This window comes from Chinchilla lanigera, unplaced genomic scaffold (assembly GCF_000276665.1).
Source record: "Chinchilla lanigera isolate Chin_1 unplaced genomic scaffold, ChiLan1.0 scaffold00005, whole genome shotgun sequence".
Classification (NCBI taxonomy): Eukaryota; Metazoa; Chordata; class Mammalia; order Rodentia; family Chinchillidae; genus Chinchilla; species Chinchilla lanigera.
In genome coordinates this window covers 22,042,772-22,059,247 of record NW_004955406.1, presented here as the reverse complement: position 1 = coordinate 22,059,247, position 16,476 = coordinate 22,042,772, and the positions used below count along the sequence as shown (strand labels likewise).

Sequence of the window (16,476 nt, the reverse complement as noted above, 5' to 3'; positions counted from 1 at the left end):
TCTAGATCCACACTATGTACACAGTAGGTGCTTCATAGATGAATATATGTCTTACACCAGGCATGATAGCACATACCTGTAATCCTAATATTCTGAGAGGTGAGACAGGAGAACCATGAGTTAGAGCCCAATCTGGGCAACTTAGGGCCTTTGTGAGATCTTGTCTCAAAATAAAATATAAAAGAGCTCAGGATTCAGCTCCATACAAAGTCCCTGGGTTCAATTCCCAGTACGGAAAAAAAAGAAAAGAAAACAAAACAAAACAAAAAACGAAAGAAATATATGGTCCAGCCAAGCGTGGTGGCACACACCTGTAATCCTAGCACTCTAGAGCCTGAGGTAGGAGGATCATTGCCAGTTCAAGACCAGCCTGGGCTACAAAGTGAGCTTAAGGCCAGCCTGAACTGCATAGCAAGACCCTATCAGAAAAAGGAAAAAAAAAAAAAAAAAAAAAAAAAAAAAAGAAAAGAAAAGAAATATGTGGTCTAAAGCCAACAAAACCTCTATTAATGACCCCTTCTAGCTAGAAGTATGTAGAGTTTCCAGTGTGCTTTCTTACATTCCATTTTGTTTTATCTTTACAACCATTTTGAGTTAAATACTATTCGCACATGTGAGGACTCATTAGCACGACCAGCACCATTCAGTAGGTATGTTACCAAACTGGACTTGAGCTCAGTATCGAGAAAAGAGCTGAGCATGAGGACTGATCTGCACACTTATGCTTTGATCTGAAGCAGCCCTTACGAAGGCTCCATGATAGCTGCTGCTTTGAAGTGGGGTCTCCTTTGGAGAACTTTCAACATTGCCTTGTATGGATCAATTACACTCACTTGCTGAGGGTCTCTTGAACTTCCTTCCAACCAGCTCCCCTCCCTGGTTGAGTTTGCTCAGGCTTAGTCTGGAGTCATTTATTACTCTCCTACAACAGCTCTGGCGCCCACTCTCCTGCCTGCCTGCCTTGGGAGTGGGCATGGGCGGTCACTCCATTTTATCTCCTCTTCCACTTAGAAATGTAAACCTGACCTTTTTCACTTCTCCCACCAGCTCTCACCATTCGAAAGCCTCCAGCCATGTGTGCTACAGCCCTGTGCAGGAGAAACTGTGTTAAGGCCTCTGACAGGTGACAGGTGCAGGCTGTTCATAGGCCACTTTAGCTAGAGAACTAAAGTTGCATTATGGTATGAACTGCCCTTGCCCTACCTTCGCTTACACGTGGACACACTCGCAGGCTTAGGTATGCACACATGCACACCAACGCAACTTGTCTGGGGGGCACTCCTACCTCGACACTTGTTGGCTGGATTAGGAGCCAGTGGGTCTCCAAAGTATCCCATCTTGCACTGGTCACAGTTGAAGCCGGCTGTGTTGTGGATGCACTTCAAACACCGGCCTGTCAGCCGGTCACAGTTCCCGGAGGCGCTGGGGTCCACGTTGTTGTTGCACTGACAGGGCTGACAAGGCCTCACTGGGCCACGCTCCCCAAAGGGGTCCCCAAAGTAGCCATCAGCACAGAGCTCACAGCGGGCACCTGGGAAGGAACAGAGGAACAAATGGCCCAGCTGTCACTGGCAGCAAGACCAGACACAGAGGCCTAAATTAGCCAGATGCCCCATGGAAGAGCCGGGAAAATGTGCTTCCCCCTGAACCCCAAAACAGTATCCTCGGGAGCAGGTGAACACGGCAGGGCTTGGTGCTGTTCCTCCATGGCCACTGCGATTTGAGAGCACAGCACTCCACTGGGAGGCTTGACTAACTGGTTGGGAAAATACCAGCAGCAACACAGAAGTGGTGAGATTTTGAGCAACAGGCTGCTACTGAAAGATGAACTCTGCTAGGCTGACAGGCAGAGGGATGTGACATCTGAGAGGCCACTGCACTTTCCTTCTTTACCTTGAGTCATTAACAAACAAATTAAACCCTGTATTTGATCAGTGAACTACATCTCCTAAGCGAGAATCTTCCAATACTGTGCTAGGTGTTTCTTCTTGTAACCGTGCGCCCTCTCCTTGCTCCATCCACATCACCCCTTTAGAATGAGCACGTTTAGATTAACCCGAAGTAACTTTAATTTCCTAGGAATTCCTTGGGATGAGAGCTACTGACACGAATTCTGACATCGGGATGGGAAGAAGCCGGCCCGTGGCCTTACCAGTGACCCCCGTGGGGCAGTTGTTGCACACCACCTCCTCTGTCTCCGGCATCACGGAGCAGCTGAACCCATTGTGACAGGGGCATGGCTTGCAGCTGCGGGGGTCCTGTGGATCATTGTAGAAGCCAATGGGACAGTCGGCACAATCGATGTCGGGATTTTCATCCCCTGAATAACAATCTCCTGGGAGGCCGAAGGAAAATGGAGGGGCAGAGAAATGAGCCGGGGCAGACAATACACTCGCATTAGTGAGTATGGTGTGTGGGACTCAGAGTGCAGAAACCTCAAGCCTTCCTTTCTAAAGCATTCTCCCATTCTGAGCACCTTCATCCCCGCCTTTCCACCAATCAGAAGACTGCCAAGATGCTGAATCTTACCCTCACTCTCCTGTGAAGTAGACACACACCTCCTTTACTATCCACCACTTAACACCGCTCCCCTGTCCTCCACGGCCAGACACCATTTGTTGGCCCATTCATTTTAGACCCTGACTTGCCTTTGATCTCCCCAAACAAATCTTGCAACTCGACACCAACCCCTACTACCTTGCACTGAACCATGACAGCCATTTCCTGCAACCTAACACCTTTCTCATAACCTCTGGCATTTCCATAATGAGAAGGATTGAGTGTAATAAGGCACTGTGTCCATCTTCCCTAACTCCAGCCCTATTGTCCCTAATCCTTTCCCATCTAGGAAATGAGTTCAAGCATGGTATTTCTTACTCAAATCTGCCTTTCCACAGGCCACCCGCCCGCCCCCCAGCCACCTGGTCCAGGTATCACTTCACTTACCTGTGTCTGGATCACAGGCCCCTCCTCCTTGGCAGTTACATGGAATACAGGTGCCAAAAGGCCCCAGTTTTGCTGAATCTCTTTTATAGCCGGAAGCACAATCCTGGCAGAACTGCCCCTTGTACCCAACAGGACACACACAGTGTTCCACCCAGGGTGCTGGAGCTCCAGAGACGGGGCGGGCCGAAATCAGGGTCACATTGTCAATATACCCAGTACCTGCAATAGACAGAACAGGTTAGAGGAAGCAAGTGGTAAGGCCTAAGGATGCTCTTTGGATTTTATTTTCATTAGCTCCTGGACAGGTGGTATCCACACATCACGTCCCCTAGAGGGGTATAGCTCACAGTCCAGCATGGGGACTAAATACACATACTCTGGAGTCAGGAAAATCAGCAGTACACTTCTGGCTCCATCCTCATGAGCTGTGTGAATTGAGCAAATCAGTTAATCTCTTCATGAATGTTTTTCCTCCACTGTAGAAGAGAACATTGGTATTTCTCTCCTATATTTGTGAAAATTACATGGTACAGCGCATATTATAATGCATTGAGCATATTGTGTTAATAAACGCCTTTTCTAATGGAAATGGTATGAATGCTAAAAGTCTTAAGAAACTCTCCTTTCAATAATTCCAGTGGGGCTGGGTGTGATGGCAGATGACTGTAATCCCAGCACTCGGGAGGCTGAGGCAGGAGGATCATTGCGAGTTCAAGACCAGCCTGGGTTACAAAGTGAGCTCAAGGCCAGCCTGAACTGCATAGCAAAACCCTGTCTCAAAAAGACAAATAAATAAAAAATAAAAGTAAAATAATTCCAGTTGGAATTAAAAGGCTCCAACATGTACTAGGAGGTTGAAGCGGGAAGGTGACAAGTTCAAACCCAGCCTTAGCAAGACCCTGTCTCAAAATAAAAAATAAAAAGGGCTGTGTACATAGCTCAGTGGGGAAGCCCTGAGCTCAATGCCCAGTAGTAAAAACAAACAAACAAAAGCCCCAGCATGCAAAGTTCAAAAAAGGGAAATAAGAGAATACATGAAGATGTTCAAACATGGAAGCATTAGGTATAATTCCAAAAGGAAAAGCCACTCAGGGAATAAATAGGGCCATGTAGATGCCATTTTCCAGATAAGGAAATGTGTCTGTTTTGTCGATTATTTCCTTCAAATAATTAACTTTAGTAGAAATTCAGAGATTCTTTTAGTGAGGTGGCATCATTCATTGTTCATTGATGTTGACCTCTTTTTAGACAAACATTTCTTTTAGAAACCTCCGAAATGTAATAATTTAGATTCAGTTAGACTCTATGTAAAAACTATCAGGTAATTTTTCTGTTTGTTTGGAGACTGCCACCACCTGAGACAGCTGAAGCAAATTAAACTAAAGCCCAAGAGAACTTCATGTCTCCTAGTCCCTTACTGTACTCTCCGTACGTAGCTCGGATCCGGAGGGCTGTGAGGTTCCGCAGTAACCTTCGATACTCAAAATAACTCAGCTGGGGGCTCCAGTTACTGCTTGGGTGTTCGTTTAATCTGTACAATTTAAAATTAAAAGCAAATTAAAACCCAACCCAGATCACATTGCTACCTGATACAGATTATACCTGAGAATGTAGGAAGAGCTAAGTCTCCTGGCTATCCTACCAAGAGTGGATGAATGGCGGGTAGCTTCCTTCTCATAGGCATAGACTTGGAGCTTTCTCCCTCACAGGAAAAGCTAAAACCCACAGCATCCATGGAGGGCATGCAGCAGCGGAAAGTCTAGCTCCAGCAGTCACACCACCTGAAGTGATGTTGGTCCCAAGTCCTTAGATACCACTCTTTCCTCTTGCTCATGCAAAATCTAACGTGAGAAACATCTTGGAGTTCCAGAACTGCAGATCCTCAACAACTACGATTCACTTGGGGTTTGGTTTTGAAATGATGTGTTTATCATCTCAGCACATTTCACTTTGCCCAAATCAGTTTCTATCTTCTTCACTGTCTATATCTAACACTTCTTAAAGGGTCACTGTGTCATGATATCACTAGTCCTTGCACTATTCTGTTAAATCTTGTTTTGTTTTTTACTGAAAAATTGCTTTCAAGAACAACCCTACATCTTCCAATGGTCCAGGCAAGGACCTACTTGAACTCTCCTCCAATGGTTATTCTCCAATGGCTACAAATCCTCCAACGGTCAGCCATCACACTTGACCATGACACTTTGCAATTTATAACCTCTCAGTGGCTTTCCACCACCCTTCTGGCACAGACACCATCTAAGCATCTTGGCATCGCGTACAAGGCTACCGTCCTTTTCCAGTCTCTTCAATCTCGTCTACCCGTCTCCCCTTTATGTGCTGTGTTCCAGCCATAAATACTGGTTCTTGTCTATATTATGCCTTTCCACATGTCCACAGAAATTCACATGTGGAGATTGTCCTCGGACCTTTCCTCCTGATGTGCACCTGTCTATTTTCAGCCCACGCGTTGCCTTCTCTCGAAAGCTTTCCTTGACTCTTCCAGGTAGATTTGGCTCTTTTCAAGACCCCATGAAAATGTCCCACCATAAAACAGCTATTGTAATCTGTTCTGCTTGTTTGTGTGTGTGTGTGTGTGTGTGTGTGTGTGTGTGTGTGTGTTATATATTCCACTAGACTGCAAGCTCTTACAGGACAGATACCATATTTCATCTCCCCTGCTTAACCTCTAATGCAATACTGAACACTTAGTAGGCACAGATTCCTTCTCTGGCCCCTCAAACACACCATTCAAATCCCCATGTATAAGAGCAGTCTCCACAGATACACACCAGGCCATCCTTGACCACGCCTCCTACCGTATTCCCCTTTCCTGCTCTCTGCTCCACTCATGCTCAACTACTGGGGGTTTCTTAAACTCACAAAAACTCAAGCAACATTTCCTTTGCCTCATTAACTGTCCCCCCTCTTCTTTCCTGAAGGCTGCTCTTCACACTTGTGTCCACTTGGAAAGCTTCCCTCAGTCACTCAAATGCAGGTCAGTTGTGTGCACGTGTGTCCAAAACACCTGTGTCCACCTCTCTCCATCACTTGACAATCTGCACTGCTATCATCTGTTTACTTGCTCTCCCACTAGCTGTCAGCTGCTGAGGAAAGGAGCGATATCCTGTCTCAGCACATAACACCATGCCCACTGAGTAACAGATCCTCAGAGAAGCTCACTGAATGAATGAATGAATCATGGCTATGGAATGAACAAAGGAGTAGGACTTCAGCCACAGTGTGTTCTATTTGTTCCACTTGTGATCTCTCTTTTTTACCTGAATGTGTAAGTCTTGGTAACTCCACAGGGCAGTATCTTCCCATGTGGAATCAAGGGAGCTGTGATCTGTAGACCGGCACCTTCCAGGATCACATCATGAGCGGATGAGTGTCTGCCTCCCCTGTCCACACGGTAGTCAAAAGACAGGCTTTGCCCATAGCTCACCTGCTGATTCCCAAGGAATTTGGCTGTGAAACAGAATCGTTAAAAAGGTCACTCGTGAAGCTAAAAAGGCAACACATGCAAGTTTGCATCGATGTGTGCTATTTCTGTTGGAATCTCATGCTACCCACCCACCCTCCTGCCCCAAACCACCCTAGCAAATGCATTGGTGCACAGCACTGGACGGGGCTGCACCGCTTTGGCTGTGAAGCAGGGTTAGTGACTGAACCGCTAAATTGGCCTCACTGTAAGACAGATCCATCCGCTAGATGGGCCATAGCATGGCCCTTATGACTGATACAAAGATCCCAGAATGCTTTCATAAGCACCATCACTTTTGATGGCCATGATTCTTGAAGGTTAGCATTCCCACTCCCATTTAATTGTTGAGACATCTGAAGTTCAGAGAGGTTAAAAGAACAACTTGCTAGGAACCCTTTATTAGCTAAGGATATAAAATAGGATTAGAATTCTAGCTAGAGCTTCTCTGGCCAGGCACATATCACTGAAATGTATATCCATTATTCATAAATGTTTAAAGCTTTAAGAACGTTTTGCTTTTTCTTTTCCATCTGCTTCTCAACAGAGCCACACAATATACTGTAGTTTTTTATTTCTTACCTCAGTGGAAACTTAGACACTTCCTATTTAATTAAAGTAGGAACCCCTCCAGGGTCTGATCTCCAGGACATCCCCTTCTGTCCTAGAGTGCATGTTGCAGTGACCCAGCTGACTCCTAGGGATACTGCCATCCTGAAGACCAAGGTATGTGGATTTCACATTTTCTAACTTGGATTTTCGATCCTGACTTCCTAACTGTATACAGTGACTTCTATAAGAAACATTATCCCTCGCATACCAGGGGCCACAAAAAAGACAGGGTCTCTCCGGGCTGAGGTGTATGCATCCTGGTGACGCTGCGACCAATGGAGCTTTGCAGAAGACCCGTTTCTTTGGACAGCCCTCCAGCCATCAACATCTGGAATACAGACAAAACCACTCTGCATCACAGACAAATCTTCTTGATCCACAGGGCTAAACCAGGCCAGGTTGTGCGCCCAGAAGGCCGAGTGGTGAGAGGAGCAAGGGGCTTTCTGTGTTTGCACTTTCTTTCCGGGGGCCACAGCTCCCCGTGTGCTTCTCTGCTTAGGGCTGCACTCCCCTGCTCCCAGCCTACAGCTGCTCTCACTTCTCAGCTTCAGATCTGATTCCTGTGATAAGACAGCATGTTTTCATCTGCTTGAGATTCGGATTTTTATTGTATTTACATGAACGAGACCGGCCTTAGTGAGGTGAATGGCACCATTATATTCAAACAGAAACTCAGACTAATTGAAATAAGATCAATTCCCAATATATTATATTACCCTGTAGCTTGGTCACTAATTTCAGATACATTAACATTTAATATATGTAAAAGCAGTGTTACCAGTGGATGTGGATCCCAGGGGAACTCTCAGAAACCCCCTAATCCAAATGAATTGTCCTTTCGCACTTTCAAATACAATTTCTTTTGTTTGTTTGTTTAGGAAGTAAGCTTGAGCCTTGTGCATGTTGTGTCTCCCACCTTTATTTAAAATTTGATTTTGAGACAGGCTCTCACTGGAACGTGTGATCTTTCTGATTCAGCTCCCCCAAAAGCTAGGATTACAAGTGGGTGTCATTGCCCCCAGGTCTTTATGTGTTTAGTGTTTTTTGTTTGTTTGTTTTCTTCTAGTACTGGGACTGACCCTGAGGCCTCACACAAGCTAGGCAAGCTCTTTCTTTTGTATTTTTGAAAGAGACTCGGGAAGGAAACTCAGGGAGATAAAAAGCTAGCCTCTTTTCAGTTATTTTAAAAATCAGTTGCTCAGCTATAACTTTTTTAAGACATCAGGGTATCAGGAGATGGATGGCGTGGGGAGGAAGATAGAAAGGGAAAGGGATATAAAAAAGGAATTAAGGTGCCTTATGTACAGGGACCAGTTCCTCAGGAGGAATGTAACACTATGTACTATGAATGTGTACTGTTTTCTTTAAAAAGATTCCTTTGAAGAAAGAAATCCTACAGGAGAATTGCTAAAGATGACTGGCCATGTATCCTGTAGATGGGGAGGTAATTATAAGTGCAAGACCCTCCCCGTGCACACTAAAAGCACGACCCTAGAGAACAGAGCACCGTACCTCGCTGGAAGGTAGATGTGATCTTATGCACACTGTAGTCTGCGGAGCTGCGGCAGCTGGCTGAGTGGCCATAGCAAAAACACTGGGTACAACCCTCAGGATTTTCCGCATCCAGATGATAGTAACCTGGTCGACACCTGCAGCAATGTTTTAGAAATCAACATAATATTGTAGGTTATTCCTTCTTCCATTAGAGAAAACAATGGCTGGCTCAGCCTCTTTTTCTTTTCTCTCCCACCCAGTCCTACTAATTTCCTGAGGAGGGAAATGGCAAGTTTCACACAACCCCTCCACTGATGTCCACCTGATGGACAATCACAGGAACTGTGAGGAGCTTTCCTCACAGTGAGCGTTGTGAGGAAAGTTTATCGTCTCTCCCTCGGGGAAGCAGAACACACTTGCCTTGGTGGTCCAGACATTCAGGGACAGACCATCCTCGGTGATGGATGGAGGTCACTGGGCGGGCTGCGGAGGGGTGGGCCAAGGGTATGCAGAGCAGCCCCAGTCTGGAGTAAGGGTTTATTGAAAAGTAGGGCCCAGGAAAGGCAAGGCTCCTGTCTTATCAGCACAGCTGAGCCACAGGTCATTAGGTGCTGATCACCACCCCTGCCCCTCACGGCTGGCTGTGGGCCATGGGAGAAAGGGCAGAAAAGGACAGCCAGGACACAATGCAGCTCTGCTCCCAGCCCAGTCCTGCCAGAAGCTTCTCAGAGGACTAACAGGAGGCGGGTCTTAGCAGTGGGGACAGCAGGAAAGAGGGCAAGGGAGGACTGGTTCCATCTCTGTTCAACTTAACTACCTCTTTGCACAAGGAATAATGATGGTTTTGAAGATCACTTACTTAGCACTTATGTTGTGCCAGGCACATATATACTCTCTTATTTAATCTTCCCTACAATCCACGAGTTGGGAATTGTTATTTCCAATTTTCCTAGATGAGGAGACCAATGAGGTTAAGAAAAGTATCTGTGGTTGTATCCTCAAGTGCTAAGGAAAGATTCACATGCACGTCCCCCTGCCTCCAAATCATGTAGTCTAAGCTGCTGGACCATCAAATATTGGAGTATGTTCATTCTGCAGTAGCACAGAAAAGCAGGCTAAAAGCATTTGGTTTTTTCCTCTAAAAACATGGCTTAAAAAGATTCATTATGGTTCTATAGAGAGGAAAACTGCAGATGAAAAGAGATTTAAAAACAAGGAAAGAGCCAGGTGTGGTGGTGCACGCCTGTAATCCCAGCACTTGGGAGGCTGAGGCAGGAAGATCGTTGTGAGTTCGAGGCCAGCCTGGTCTACATAAATGAGTTCAAAACCAGCCTGAACTGCATAGTGAGACCCTGTTTCAAAAAAAGACACACACAAAGAAAAAATACAAGGAAAGAAGGAAGGGAAGGACGGATGAAGGGATGGAGCAAGGACGAAAGGATAAAGGATGAGAAAGAACAAAGCAAAGCTAAATGGCAGTATTTCAGGATGCACAAGGACAGTACTGGCGGACCTATGGCACATGTGCTGTAGCGGACTTTTGTATCATTGAACACTCTAAAAGGTTTGCCATTATGTACTAGGATAACAAATTATGAAGAAAAGCAAGGAAGTGATTAACTACCTTAAAAGCAAGAATCATGGTTACTTCTAGGGGCCCCGGATGTCACTGGGGTGGCAAAGAGTAGGGGTAAAACGTAGAGGTCTGCTTCTTATTGATAATGATCACATTTGTTTTATGTAGCCTTCTATTTCATATTTTAAAATGTTACGGGCTTGTAAAAAGTGGCTAGCTCTCCTTACCCTCACCTCCACAGCAAAGAACCCCCTAAAAACACAAGGTAGGAATGTATTTGGTATTTCCTCCACCAAGGCAGGAGTGACTGGCAGGGTGCCACAGAACTGCTTTCTTCTTTTAAGGAAATGAGGAAGAAGTTTTTACCTCTGGGTCCAACCTCACAGCGATCTCAGAGGAAAACAGTTTAGTCCAAACACAGCTTGCCCTTAAGGACTGTCCTGCAGTGACAACTGGGGGTGGGTGGCTTCTTGCTCCTCTTCCATCCCCCACACAGCTCAGGCCCAAAGGGCTCTTCGTCGTGCCCTGGATCATGTGTGTGCATGTAGCCACCATCCCATCCCCGGGGCGTCTCCTTTTCAGTGCACGATGGTTATATATGGCCATATGCAGCGATACTCCCTCTTAGAGGATCTTCCCAACATGTTTAATTAGGCCAGGCGTTTCCCAAGATCAGCCTAAGTCATGTGATCTCATTATTGCATACCACCCTGTATCTGAGCACCTGGGATCCGGAGCCAGCTGGCAAGGGGACTCTCCGGGGCCCTTAGCCTCTGTCACAGTAAAAACAAAGAGAAGGAGCCCACAGCAGAATGTGGAGTACAAGGAGTTTGGGGGCTTGGTTATATTTTTTAAAGGCCAATTTTTGAAGACAGAGAGCAGGGAGAAGAGCCTTGGCCATTTGTTCAGGATCCCTTTCCTTCATTGCACCCGGAGGATTCATTCTTACGCCGGTTGCCAAGGCCCTCCCGTGCCCTCCCACCTGTAGAGATGTGGCTCACGTACCCGTTGCAGCGCTCTCCGGTGACAGCTGGTTTGCACACACAGTGGCCAGAGTCACACGGCCCTGCAATGCCAGCTGGGTCACAGTCACACTTGAAGTCTCTGGGAAAGAAAAAAAAAGAAAATTAGGAATGGATTTCCAAATGCTCCGCCAGGGCTGGGGACATAGCTCAGTGGCACAAGTGCCTGCCTAGCAAGCACAATGGTCCTGAGTTCGATTCCTAGTAACAAGGAAAACAAAAATGCTCTGCACCAGGACACACAGATTGACTGCTCGTAAGCAAGTGCCACCAAGCTGAACAAGGCTTTCTTCATGCGGCTTCACCTAGTGACACTCAGCCACGCTGATCTCTCCACACACTTCAGGACTCCAGTGTCTATACCAGTGCCACTCAGAGTGGTCCATGGGTGGCAGCCCGTCCCTGAACTGTTTGCTACCCAGCCCCCAACAAGAGGTTTGTGCCAGAAGGTAAACTAAGTTCATTATTAAACTGTTTAGCTTAGTTTGGTCAACTGTTTGGTTGATTTTTTAAAAAAAAGATTTATTTGTGTATTGATGTCTACTTTTATTACGGTTGATCCCATCCACCTGCTATTTTAGTTTGTTCAGTTCTTTCGTTTAATGACATCTCTCCTGAAATATAATTCCTGTGCTGTGGGATTCATTCCTGTAAAGCAAACACTTCAATGGTTTTTAGTCAGTTTGAGTTGTACAACCATCACTATAGCATCGATTTTTGCACACTTTGGTCTTGTATCCTTTAGTAGTCACCTTCTGCCCCTGTTCCCCCTTCCGGCCCCTCTTAGCCCTAGGCACCTGCTCATCTACTTTCTGTCTATAAGTTTCCCTATGCTGGACACTGCCCACTAATGAAATCCTGTCATCTGTGGTCTGCTGTGATTGGCTTCTTTCATTTAACATAGTCCTTTCAAGGTTTATCTCTGTTGTGTCATTCTCCAGAACGTGTATTATGAGGACTGAATAAAATTCCACTGCATGAATATGCATATTTTATTTATCCATTCATCAGATGATAAAAAGTTTGGTTGTTTTCCCTTTTTAGCTATATTATGAACAATGCTTGCCTGAGCATTTGCATATAAGTCGTGCAGATGTATACGTGTTAGCTTCCCTTGGATAGATACCCGGGGTGGAACTGCTGACTTTGGGTGGCTTTCATTTTGTTTTACCAGCAAGACTCTCAGTGGAAGTATCAGTGCTTCCCCGTGACTCTGGCACAATTTCCCCGTCTCGTGGTCAGCACTGACCTCTGCCACCCATCATGGCTACAGTCACACAATTACCTCACCTGTCTGAAGCTCAGGTTTGCTTCCTTTTCCCTACTGATTTCCTTTCCCTACTCTTTGACTTCATCCAAGTTCTGTTCAACCCTGGAGCCTTCTTGACTCCTTCCTTTCTGCACATTCCCCATCTTATCAGACCCTAGGTCCCGCCAGGCTCACAGTCATGGCCAGAATTCCTTTCCAACTCCACAGTCTCCTCCCTGTCTCAGCTCCCTCCATACCATGTGTCTGAACGGGTCAACAAGTGCATACTCAGCATCTGCTTTGGGCTAAGAACCAAAGACACTGAAAGAGGTAGAATTCACCTGTCTCACCTTGGGTACTCAGGCAAGGCAAATGTGTGAATAGCAATGGCGAAGTGCGGCACGGCTTTGTGCCAGGAATTGTGTTCCAGGTGGGACAAGGCCATGCACGCGTGGCTTCTCTGAAGGACAGGAAGGCTGCTGTGGTTGGAGTGGGGAGCCAGAATGATGGGAAATGGAACAGAGCTGTGTGCAGAGGGCAGGAGCACCTTGCGGGGTCCCACGGGCCTCCATAAGAAGTTCCCATCTCCTTCTGGGTAGGAAGGAGCGCCCATGGAGTGATGTGACGTGGTCTACTTCGCAATTTAAAATGGTTGCACAGGGGAGTTGCTGGGGATGTACTTAAGGGTCCAGCACTTGCCTAGCATGCCCAAGGGAATGGGATGTTACTGAACCAGGCTCACTGTCAAGCTTTTTTTCCCAGAGTCCACCAAATATTGTAGCCATGTGGCATTCCAAGGGGGAAAAACAAAGTCACTTTTTTCCTTTCTGTGAATTCACAGCTGCAAGTCGCCCAATTTTAGAGTGCCATTTAAAGGGGCTGCATGTGGGGAGGGAATTAACATTTCCGTTTGTTTCAAAATATAGGCTCAGTGGCCCAGTGCCTGCCTGGCAAGCACAAGGTCCTGAGTTCAATTTCAGATACAAAACAAAAGTTTTTTTAAAAACCTCAAAATGTAGGCAGGGCTACTCAGAGCTATATAGGTTCTTATTGTTCATAATCACAATCCCACCCCTTAGGGTCAGTGTGAGGATTAACTTAGATGACACCCATGAAGCTCTCGAGGCAGTGTTTGGCACACGACAGGTGCTTAGTAAAGGAGAGGGATCGCCAGTGTTAGTGTAATGTCATTGTCCCCATCCGAGACAGCACTGGGGGGTCTGGATACTCACAGTCGTCTCCGGTCTTGGGTGCACCCCGCATCAGTGAGCGTGTGGAAGCCTGGCAGACATCGGTCACACCTGTCTCCTGTCACACCTGGCTTACAGGTGCACCGTCCAGTGTTGTCACATCGAGGACTGAGAGAACCTATAATCCACAGGGGGGGAGAGAGAGAAGAAAGTACTCATAAGGGCTGAGGAAGCAATGTCCACCACGGGAGCGCAATGCGCACTAAGTGATATCTACCACCCACTGCCCTCAACAACCAGTTCGCATCACCTGAGCACGCTTCCACCCACCAGGGGAAGTTCTGATAGCTGAGCGTGTCTGCTTCATGGAAGGAAATCAAATCATTCATAAAGGCAGCATTTTTATTCATATATCTGCTCTGATCTTTCTGATCTTCTTTTAATTAATTTATTTAGTTGGTCCCGGGGATTGAATCCAGCACCTTTGCACTGAGCTCCCAAACCCTTTATTTTACCTGATTTTTAAATTTTGAGTAAGGATTTCCCTCAGCCACTAAGCTGCCTAGACTGGGCTTGGATTGTGATCCTTTGGCCTCAGCCTCCCAGACTGCAGGGATCACAGGCATGAGCTTGATTTAACATTAGGGAGCATGGAAACTATTGCTTTATAAAAGAAGTCCATCGAGGCTTGAGATCACAAGAAAGCAAATCTGTGAATGAGCATGTCCACCTCCCGGGACAGCAATGTTCTCTCTTATCTCTGGCAGACAAAAGCCATCTTTGAGAGGTCAGTGCTTGCATAGCATGAGGTTGTAAGAGCACAAATCGGTCTCCTAACCCAAAATATCTCCATGTGCCGGAGTGGCAGAAATCTCACTCACAGAGCACAGTCCCCATGGCTGGCCTGGTTGGGGCCCCGAGGACTCCTCTCACCAGTCCATTTGTCACACACATCCTTCATCCTCTCAGGTTGAACGTTGACGACGAGTGAGAAGATGGGGTCATAAAATGTGCCCCTGTGGGATCTTCACGACTTCTCCCTTCTTGCCTTCCTGCCGCCCCGCTCCAAGTCTCCGTCTTATCTCACCTGGACCCTGTCTGAACTCTCCCCCTGCGCCCCCACTTCAGCCTTTCCATGTTCCAGTGTGCACAGAACCCAGCGTGTGCTTCCAAAAGGTATCTCGCATCATCTTGCTTAAGTCCTCTGGTGGCTCCCACCGTACGCAGAATTGAGTGCAGACTGTAGCCTGGCTGCAACACGAGACCTCTCTGAGCGCATCTCCTACCCTTGTTCACTAAGTTCCAGGTCCCCAGCTCCCCTCCCTGTTCCTGGAAGGTGCTAAGCTGCTTCCCCCAGGGCGTCTGCACTTGCTGCTCCTTCCGTCTGGAATATTCTTTCCACAAATTGCTCCTAGTTGGCCCATTTGCAGCACACAGACGAGATTAGATATTACTCTACAGAAACCTTCCCTGATTCTGGTGTCTAAGATTTCTGTACCACTTCCACTCAGTTCTTGGCCATCTCTGCTCATGCTGCCTGCTGGATGCCAGAGCCCAGCACACTGCTGGACACAAAAGAAGCACCCAGAAATCTGCGGGGTTCCTTCATGCCAAGGAAGACATAGGGCTATTGTAAAACAAGCTGAAAGAGTCAAAAGGTGAGGTAGAAGGTGAGCAGACGGTGTGGAAGGCCAGCTATTCACACCATGGCTACATTATGAGTTTCCTGAAGCTGCCAGAATTGTAAAGTAATCCACATTCCTCAAATATCTATGATAATTAGGCCAGTCATAATCTATAAAGTCAGGCAAACACTCACCAGCTATTGCATATGTTTTTTCAATTCATTATCTTTCTGTGAACTTTTAATTTACCAGCAAATAGAAGTCAGTACAGGCATTGGCTCTGTGTCTACATAAAGGCTTTTATGTAGCATATGGAATATAGAATACACTAGTCACATGCACAATTAGAGTGTATAAATATCTCCATGTCAACCTCACAAGGCTTGAAAAAACCCTCAGTGATAATGGTATAAATTATATTTTTGAGCACCTATTAGATGTAGGAGGTTGAGTTAAGCCCTCTTGGTGCATGCTATCTAGTAGTAAGTTACAAGTGCACAGCTGGTGGGGCTGAGAGCGTAGCTCAGTGGGAAAGTACTTGCCTAGCATGTACAAGGGCCTTGGTTCATTCCCCAGCACTGAAAAAAGTTCACACTGGATAGCAGATCCATTTCAGAGAGAGGGTTCTCTGAGGAGTGGGCAGGAAGTTCAGAAAGACAACTCTAGGGCAGTCTGCAAGGGCAAGGACAGCATGCATCACCCCACACCATGATGGACTGGTTCGTGGAGGCTGGGGGAGAAGAGGAGGGAGGGGCTGTGAGAGTCACTGCGAATGCAGTATATACAGAGCAGGGACTCTCTTGGGTTATGGACGATGAGGGAAAGAAGAACAGCTGGGGACACCCAGGCCCCTAGGGTGCACAACTAGCTATGATTCGATGGCCAAGGAGGGGCAGAAGCTCAGGATGAATCACTGAAAGAAGGCAATGGCTTGCTGGTGGCTTATCCAGGTGGAAATGTTCGTCTGGAGGACAAGAGAGGCTGGGATGGAGAGGTAGGAGCCCTCAGCACCCAGGCTAAACAGGAAGCATAGGGAGTGTGAGATCCCTCTGGGAGTGGGCAGAGAGCAGAGTGGGAGGGGTCGTGGATGGGATGGAGCCTCATGTATTATGGGTGAGGATGACCGGAGAGGAGGAAGTCAGGACAGAGGCCAGCTGACATGGGAAGGAGGAGAGACTGCTGTGCTTGCACCTGAAGATGGCCACACTCTTTAAACAGTTAAGAAGGAACATTCTCTTTTTTTTCTTTTCTTTTCTTTTCTTTTTTTTTTTTTTTTTT

The 16,476-nt window shown here is 46.7% G+C and overlaps 1 protein-coding gene across 1 annotated transcript in view; it reads right to left on the bottom strand.

Annotated features, from left to right (window-relative positions):
- The window catches only part of Lamc2 (laminin, gamma 2), a 53,942-nt gene that overhangs the window by 15,024 nt on the left and 22,442 nt on the right, over nt 1-16,476 (bottom strand). Inside the window, exons 4-12 of the mRNA XM_005375020.2 lie at nt 13,616-13,751; nt 11,118-11,216; nt 8,555-8,691; nt 7,251-7,370; nt 6,228-6,417; nt 4,365-4,477; nt 2,947-3,165; nt 2,153-2,335; nt 1,286-1,531 (exon numbers count right to left, since the gene is read on the bottom strand). Coding sequence (XP_005375077.1) covers nt 1,286-1,531; nt 2,153-2,335; nt 2,947-3,165; nt 4,365-4,477; nt 6,228-6,417; nt 7,251-7,370; nt 8,555-8,691; nt 11,118-11,216; nt 13,616-13,751 — 1,443 coding nt within the window. The remainder of the gene's footprint in view (nt 1-1,285; nt 1,532-2,152; nt 2,336-2,946; nt 3,166-4,364; nt 4,478-6,227; nt 6,418-7,250; nt 7,371-8,554; nt 8,692-11,117; nt 11,217-13,615; nt 13,752-16,476) is intronic.